The sequence below is a fragment of the Tachysurus fulvidraco genome, chromosome 11 (assembly GCF_022655615.1).
Source record: "Tachysurus fulvidraco isolate hzauxx_2018 chromosome 11, HZAU_PFXX_2.0, whole genome shotgun sequence".
Classification (NCBI taxonomy): Eukaryota; Metazoa; Chordata; class Actinopteri; order Siluriformes; family Bagridae; genus Tachysurus; species Tachysurus fulvidraco.
In genome coordinates, this window is record NC_062528.1 from 7,081,278 (window position 1) to 7,090,125 (window position 8,848).

The 8,848-nt window shown below is 39.2% G+C and overlaps 1 protein-coding gene across 3 annotated transcripts in view; it reads left to right on the plus strand.

Annotated features, from left to right (window-relative positions):
- arhgap32a (Rho GTPase activating protein 32a) overlaps positions 1–8,328 on the plus strand; it is a 31,522-nt gene extending 23,194 nt beyond the window's left edge. For all 3 annotated transcript variants that reach the window (XM_047820805.1, XM_027174002.2, XM_047820806.1), the window contains 6 exons: positions 1,072–1,217; positions 1,333–1,534; positions 2,319–2,467; positions 3,140–3,211; positions 3,295–3,948; positions 4,124–8,328. In XM_047820805.1, the coding sequence (XP_047676761.1) occupies positions 1,072–1,217; positions 1,333–1,534; positions 2,319–2,467; positions 3,140–3,211; positions 3,295–3,948; positions 4,124–6,408 (3,508 nt within the window). In that variant the 3' untranslated portion in view covers positions 6,409–8,328. The remainder of the gene's footprint in view (positions 1–1,071; positions 1,218–1,332; positions 1,535–2,318; positions 2,468–3,139; positions 3,212–3,294; positions 3,949–4,123) is intronic.
- Positions 8,329–8,848: the final 520 nt, after the last annotated feature.

Genomic DNA, 8,848 nt, shown 5'->3' on the forward strand with positions numbered 1-8,848 from the left:
CTATGGTAACAAAATAAGTAAGGAAAAACACATTTTCCTCCATGGCTAAAAGCCAGTACATTAATTTGCATACATTAATTTGCAGCATGTTATTAAAAGTTTATAATGAACTGAATTCAGCTCTTATTCTATAAATGTTGGAACTTGCAATACAGGCGTAATTATACACATTAAACACCACATATTCGCATGAGTTAGTTTCTAATATGTATTAGGCTGTAAAGTTAGTCAAGTACAGAAAACAACACTTCAGACCATGCTGCTGTAATAAATATCTAAATAAATCAGTGGCAGTGGTGGCTCAAGTGGTTACAGCTTTGGCATTTTGATGAGAGGATTGAGGTTCAAGCCCCTGTCGGGCTCTTGAGCATGGCTCTTAGCCCTCACTGCTCCAGGGTGCTGTATCACGGCCGATCACGTGCTCTGACCGCAACCTTCAAAACTGAGATAGGCAAAGAAAGAATTTCACTGTGTTGTAATGTATATGTGACAAGCATATACATTATATATTTTTCTTCTTCTTCTTCTTTTTTAAAAAGTGTGGTACAGTGTAGTCTTGTCTGAAGTTACTCTTACCACCCCAGCGTTCATTACAGCTGAATGTCGTGTAACGTCTTCAAAACAAGTTCTTGTTATCACTTGCATTATTTGCATTACTGATTACAGCAAACTTAATATCAACGATTACATATGGCTTTAATACATTTAGTAAAATATTCACCACCTTCTGACCAATCTGAAACATCACTTATTATCTCTGAACTGCATGATGTTTTGTTATAATGTCGCTTAAGGGAACCTTAATATAAAATGTCATTAACATGCATAAAAGCCATCCGTGCAATGAGGTACACAAACACTGCACAAGTAAATTGTATTGTAGCACCATATACCATTGACTTGGTCTGTGTTAGTGAACGCTTTGGACTTTTGGTGGTATGTCTAAATTTGGGACATTTAATACATAAGAAAAGCAAACCTACTGTTGATTCCTTAAACTAAACATGACTAAAAATGATTATTATTCCTATATACTATTACTATAAGTATAACCATGCCTGGTCATTATAGGTCAAAACAAATAGAGTCAGCCTGTTTCAGTGGCACGTCCGCTTTCATGGAGGTGCGCATCCAGTCAGTGGTAGTGGAGTTCATCCTCAATCACGTTGACGTCCTCTTTAGCCCCAAACTCAGCACTCTGATCCGTGAAAGCACAGGTAATGAACCAAAAAAAAAAGATTACTCTAAGTGCAACACTGAATGCTCAATTTCCATAATCAACTGTTTAATGCCACATTGCTAATCACTTTTTTCTGCAATGTGCATTTGTAGGTCATGCCACTTTGTCCAGGCCCAAGTCTCTGCTTGTGTGCTCTCCATCCACTAAGTTGCTGTCTCTGGAAGAGGCACAAGCTCGCACTCAGGCCCAGCTCGCCTCTCCTGTTTCCCCCGAAAGCAAGTACATTGAGGTGGGAGAGGGTCCTGCTGCTCTGCAGGGAAAATTCCACACTGTCATCGAGTTTCCCATGGAAAGGTGTGTCCCTTTAATTGTACTATGTTCTGCAGAAATGTATAGTCTGTTATTGATATTGTTATTTAAAGGCAGGGTCTCCGATTTTTGAGAGGCGAATAATAAAAAAATCAACAACAAAATTCAAAACAAACGTGTAGCCAATGAGAGGGGGGGGGGTTGTCAATATGCGGCGGAGAGAGTGTTCAGTGTGCATGTGTGACATTAACAGAAAGCGGTTTTAGCATTGATATGGAGGATAAAAACAAAGAAAGAAAGCGAAGAAAGGCTTACGATAAGGCAAGAAGTAGGACGTGTTAATATAGGATCCTGAGCTAAAAGTGGAAAGCCTTCCTAGAAGAGTGAAGGTTATAATAAATAGCAAAACAGAACTAAATCTTTAATGGGATGTTCAGAAGGCACATATAGGTGTGATACTCAGGTGTCCACACACTTTTGACCATACATTGTATGCAAATGCATATATCAGCTTTTATTGTAAGGTTTGTGTATCCATGTTGCCATGTTCTTCCGTGTTTTTTTTTTATCGCCACACCTGTGTTGTGTAAACTGTAATTATTTTTGATTGATAATTCTGAATTCTACTTTTTATGTTATTCTCATTTCTAAATAAGTATTCTTTACAGTCCCATATTTGCACTCTGATCATTCGCCACACTGCGCTCTAAATACCAGTATCGGATCCAGCTCGCCACAAAAGTCGTTAGTGCTTCAACATTGCACCCTTTTCAAATGGTAGAATTATGGACATCTGGTGTAATATAAATAATATTTTATGTTCTCATAGAAAGAAGGCCCAGACAAAGGTAAAGAAATCTCCTGTGGCAGGCTGGCGTTCATTTTTCAATATGGGAAAATCCTCTACCACAGCTAAGCGCAAGCTCCACCGTCATCCCAGCGAGCCCAATAACATGAAGACCTCACAGGCATTTCCAGGTACATCTTTTACCGTATACAGTTCTCTATTCATTTTAGATTTAAATAATTAAGCACTTAAGTACAGCCTACCAATCATTTCCTTCTGCTTATTTCTAACATACCAATCATTTAATGTACAATCCGTTATCTTATTAGTGACGTGTGAATAGTCAGTTACAGATGCCAGAGAATTAGTGCAATTAGTGTAACCTCCCTGAGCCTGTGATAGATCCTGTCTAACATTAACAGTGAGTTTATGTGACAGCTGTAACAGTGACAGATGGTTTAACAAAAAAGTAGAATGCACAATGCTTCTTTTACAGATGAGAGAACATGAAGTCTCTACATTCTTAAAAAAAGATGTTCCCTTGGGTTCTATATAGAAACCTGCAATCTATGTAGAACTCTTCCAGAGCAACAAACCTTTATTTAAAATTATTAACGTTTAACATTATTTAACGGTTGTATATTTTAGAGAATAAGGAATAGTCTTAGCTGCTATTTTGCTCTCAAACATGCCCACAATGGATGTGCAGTAATCCGATTGTCTTGTAGAATAGTTTTCTGTCATATTGAGGGAATTGGTGAAGACTCATGTGTTGACCAAGTTGTCTGAGCTAAAAGTAACAGGTTTATAGTAAATTATGAGGATTTGGACTGATGTGACAGAGCCTTGATTTGTTTTTACAGGTGGTATAGGAGATACCGGAACACTACGATCATCTAAAAGCGAGGAATCTCTGTCGTCAAATAATCTTGAGGGTAAAGTGCTGTTTTGTTTAGTTCCATTATTCTATATGTAATGTGTCTGGTATTTAACATTTGTTCTAAATGACCTACTTTAGGTGGATCAGTGATGTATCAAGCACGCAGGCCCCGCTCTACTAGTGTTGCCCTGTCTGCTTCCTTCAACGAAGAACTGCTAAACAATCGAGACCACCGAGGCTCTCAGTTAAGCTATAAAGACCGGAAAGACACAGCTTTGTCCACCACTTGTGTTCCTGCACTCATATCACCCCCACACTATAGTGAGGCAGATATTGGCAAGGCTTCTCCAGACTACGGTTCCATATTGTTTCAGTGCAGTACAACACCAACTGAAGCTTCTGTTTCTGAAGAAAGAAAAAGAGGCAGCAGACGGAAGACTGGAGGCAATTCCGGTGAATCAGAAACCTTGAAAAAAGCAACTTCTACAAGACCTTCTGATGCAATCTCAAACGTTTCAGAGGACACAAATCATAAACACTCAGTGCCAGTGAAATTTGCAACGACTATTATAGCTAAGGAAGTTCTGAAGTCCACTCAGACTTCTCCTGTGGGTCTCACCCACAAACCTGAGGTTGGTTTAGAGATGAAAACTCCCACTGAAGTGATATCACCCCTGGCCAAGAGTAGTGAGGCAACGTGTGGACAAGATTGTCAAAACAAGCCTTCCTCATTACTTCGGACAGAGGCTGATAGTCTTGATAAAACTGTGCCAGTGAAACCAACAGAATCGGGTTTGTCCAAGTTTCTTTTTCTTATAATATTTGAAATTCATTATCAATCAAAGCATTCATAGTGTTTGATAGCCTACAAGCCTTTCCTGCATTTCTGTTGAGCATTTGTTATTTGCAATTTGCTGTTCCTATAAATTGTAGTATTTCCTCATGCGTAGTTATTCCAATTTTATAGGTGCCGTGACCTTTGACTGCACTCCAGGGCTTGTAAGATCAGTGTCTCTTATAACCTCCCAGCCTGCTGTAAAGAGTGCTGCTCGTATGCTGGCTCTGGCCTTGGCAGAATCAGCGCAACAGGCCACCTGTCTAAGGAAACGAGGGAGTTCAGAGCCACCAACTCCTGTTTCTCCAAGTCACCTCCAGGACCCACTATCTATACTGCAGTGGCCTTCCAAACCTTCCCAACACCCCCAGTCATCATCTACCAACAGAGGGCATTGCTGCAACACCTGCAAAACTGATGGTAAACCTTCAAGTATGATCTCTACAGGAAGTTACACAGATGCTGGCAGCCTGCAGAGCACCTGTGCATGTCATGGCAGTGAGAGCGGACTTAGCTACTCTGATGGAGGTGAGGTTTCTGCAGAATGTCTTGAAACACATTTCGCTCCCCAGGACTTACCTGCTGGTCAAAGTTTAAATACTGAGCCGAATGCTAAAATTAACGTGCCCATGAAAGAAAATGTCCGGCATGTTGGAGTTGGTACAGACGGTGATGGTGGTAGCCCAGACCAGAGCTCTGAGATGGAGTCATACAGGAACCTGATGCCCTCTCCTTCACAGACAGAGATATCACTCCATACCACTAACAGTCAGTCAGCCAGGACTTCTCTTCTCAACAAGCAAGCTGCCAATGCTTCCAACTTCCGTGTGATATTAGCTGAAGCTTCTATGCCAGCCTCAGTGCACGATGTTTTTCCACAATCTCCAGTTTCTTCTTTGACTTCTAACTACCAGTTCAGCCCCAAAGAAGAGATGTTAAGGCCATCAAGTCAAACTTACTGGTCAGGTCCTTTTGGACAGACCAGTTCTTTTCAGCCTGATTACATGCAATACCAAGCTAAGATCTTCTCTAAGGACCACTACAACACCCTGGCACCAAGGTCCCTCCATCAGTCCATTAAATACAAGAGTCAGCACAGGAATGAACATGCCCCAAGCTTCCTTTACAGACATAGTGGCCCAAGATACCCTCCAATGGATGGTGCATCTGTGTATCCCACGATCCGTAGGGTGCGCTCCATGCATGCACCACCAGAGGACACATTCTTCTTCTCACATCCATCCTACCAGAACAGTACTTACCACAGACAAGTTCTCTCAGACATCCACCAAATGAGGCCTTATTTTGAGGATGGTAAAGTTCACTATAGGTACAAGCCGTATTCAGGAACGCAGCATAACATCCTGGATCAGTATCGAGGAAGCAGTCATGGTTATGGCCATTCCTACACCTTCCACAGGCGTCCTACCTATCATGGTAGAGTGATGAGCAAAGCTGAGAACTATCACAACCCCCCCATCAACATGCCCTATAGCAGAGAACCTAGTTTTATAAAACAAGGCACTGGCCATTTTCCAAGAACAAGAAATGTTGGTCTATACGAAGGTTTTGATCCAGGACTATCAGATAAACATTTCAGTCCACCTATTAGGCAAGGAAATATAGAGAAGAGAGTGCAAGATGTTGTTCCCCAGCCCCATGCTCAGAATGAGAGCCAGAGGGGCCAAGACACAATGCATACCAGGAGTAAATCTGATTCAGCCAAAGATCTCCTTATTTCTACTGAAGGGGCTGATGGGAAATACAGGGTTACCATGGTGTCCCATTACTCCCCTGAACACCCACTCTCTGAACCTAATGTTCCTCTTCCCACCCAGACAGAGAAACAAAGGATCGGGCATGGTGCCAAACCTGCCCCGACGCTAAAGCAAAGTCGATCTATGCAGAACTACGCACAGCACACGCTAGAGGCCTTGCCACAACAGCGTAAGCTAACTCTGCATAAAGAATACAGCTGCCCTGATTTCAAACACCCCGATTCATCTGAACACGGCAGTGCCCGACTTCACGGCCATGATAAGATGATCAGGATTCAAAGCAGCCATCCTAAAGAGGACTTTCAATACGCTTGGGTTAAGGGATGTGATTTGCAAAGATCAGCAAGGTCACAGAGCATGAAAAATCATCGACAACCCAGACATGCCAAAATGACTGTGGAGCCCGATAATAGATTTTCATATCCTGTTCAGAGCAGGCCACGGACTCGTAGCATGTTTGCGCCATCTCGTGCTGATTACATGGACAGGTACGTGTCTCTGCAGCCCAAGGTACACGGAATTTTCCCAAACTATGGCTGCATGCCTCCTCATGGTAACAGACTGTACTCTACAGCTATGGGGACAGGACGCTTTCTTCACTCTGACATTAGGCCTGAGACTGAAATATATGCCGAATGATAGCTACTTATGGACGTATATGGGAAAAAAGAAAAGTTATTTTATTGTTAAGAGTATTATATCAAAGAAACAGAAGCATTACATGTATTTTAGTACGGTATGAAATTTTACTTGTACCTCATCCCATATTAATACATTCTATAATTCCATTAATCATAGACCTTGGTGACATCACATTATTTCAGAGTCACTTAGCTTTTTACTAATTATGAAAAAAGTATATAAATTGTAAATATTTCAAGTCATTTTGTTCAGTAAGTCAATCTTAAGATGTTACTAATTTCATAACTATGAAATAAATCTTCTGAACTAAATTTTATCATGACATTTAAACGTATACAGTACTTAGTCTGACACGGTAAACTGATGCAACTGGTATTTCTTATTTCTCCAGAACCAAATGTCATCCAAGGTATAGTTTTGATGTAATTTTTTTAAGTCTTTTTTTGTGCCTTTTTATATAGTGACTCCAAAATCTATGATGACTGCTGTCAGCACATTTTCTGCTCATTTAAAGTGGGCTTACAGTTTATTGATGTAGATACTGTAATATCCAAAATCATGTGGTAATTGTTAATGTGGTCATTTGCAATGGGACCAAGTGTATGAATATTGGGAGTTTTGAATATGAGTCACAAAAAAGTGTCAATTACGTCACATTTAAGGTCATGGTGAGTTCAAGTACGATGATGACTAGTGAGAGAGATTGAAATTCTTTAAAATACAGTGTAAACAAATGAATTAGTGAGTAACCGTGTTAATAACTTTTCAAAGACTCATTGAAATGCATTGAATATTTCAGATATCTCAGTACAACTTTTTTATTGTGCTAATACGGCCATTTAAAAAAAAACTGTCTCATTATTTTTCTTAAAGCATCTATTTTAACTTCCTCATTATTAAGACATAGTTAAAGAGTACACATTATCTTCAGGCAATACTTACCTTTCGGGCTGCATTCACAATTGCTGTCCTTTAAATGACTTTTAGGTAAATCATTGTGCGGGGAAAATGATTAAAATGCATTAACACTGTCATGTATTTTCCAAACTTGTAGTATACACTCTCCTAAATTGAAAATCCATTCAGGAAAACACATAAAGTGGACATTTTTTCGCATCTGAAAGACAGTCTAACATATCTTTTACATTTTCAGTCACTTTTTTGTTGTTTGATGTAAAAAAAAAAAAAGGTTATGTTTTTAAAACACAAATATGTTGGGCCTGTATGCATCACATACATCACGTATTCATTACACTTGAACAACTTTACTTACTGTACACATTTTAGTTTGTTCCTTGAGACTGTCTTTCTTTAAGTATGGAGCTCAGAGCATCCAAATATATATATACTGTACCAAACCTTGAGCCAAATTGTGCACGCCATATTTCTCGAGTCCTTCTTTGCATCTTTAGTTTGGTGGCTTGTTTTTCCATCAGGTTCACATCAAATGTGTCCAATTTGTGTCCAAGTTTAGCTTTAACACGTCTCAAACGAAGCAGAGGTTGCCGTTTCAGCTGTAATGTATATAAATCTTGTGGTGACGAATTTCTTTTCCAGCTGTTTATTGCTTAATTCTACTAGGTAGTAATAGACAAGCACTTTACGATTAGACCCAGTCTGTGACACAACCAGACACTTTATGATAATGAATTTATTGATAATAATAACGTTATAGCTTCAGTATGCAATGTAGAGTTGAGAATAAGGATTGAGGATAGTGAGAGGGATCCTGGAAAAGGGTCATGAAATCGAATTGACCATTAAATGGTTATTAATGGGAATATAATGTAAATTCATATTCTATTTATTTTAAACAAATACAGTCGTTCTTGTGTAGTTGGACATATGTGTAATGTTCGTTATTCTAATCGTTTTTATGTTGTACTTTTACTTTTTATTAAAGTTGTCTATTCAAAATGAGAAACACTGGATCCTTGTTTACAAAACTGTACATGACTTTTAATGTGATTTGTTTTAATCGATTTAAAATGTTTCTCTAAATTAGTTAATACGGTGTTACAATCTAGGCTTGTGCTGATATTTAAATTTTCATTTTCGATCAATTTTTTTTACCGATTTAATAAATTTAGCCGTATTATCCATGACTCAGACGTGTTTAACAATGAACGATAACCTACTTAAGGACTTTCACATAGTAACATTATACAATATAACCTTCCCTCAGTAACCAGTGACACAAAAAACAGATATTGGGCAAATTGCAAATCGTATACAATCATTGAGATATGGGTCAGGAGCTTTGTGTAAAGTTTACATCAAACATCATTTGAAGCAAAAAAAAAAGTTCTCAGTGACTTTAACCATGACATGTTTGTTGATGCCAGAGGGGCTGGTTTGAGAATTTCAGAAGCTCTGCTCTCCTGGGATTTTCACACAGTCTCTAGAGCTTACACAGAATGGTGTGTGGGGGAAAAAA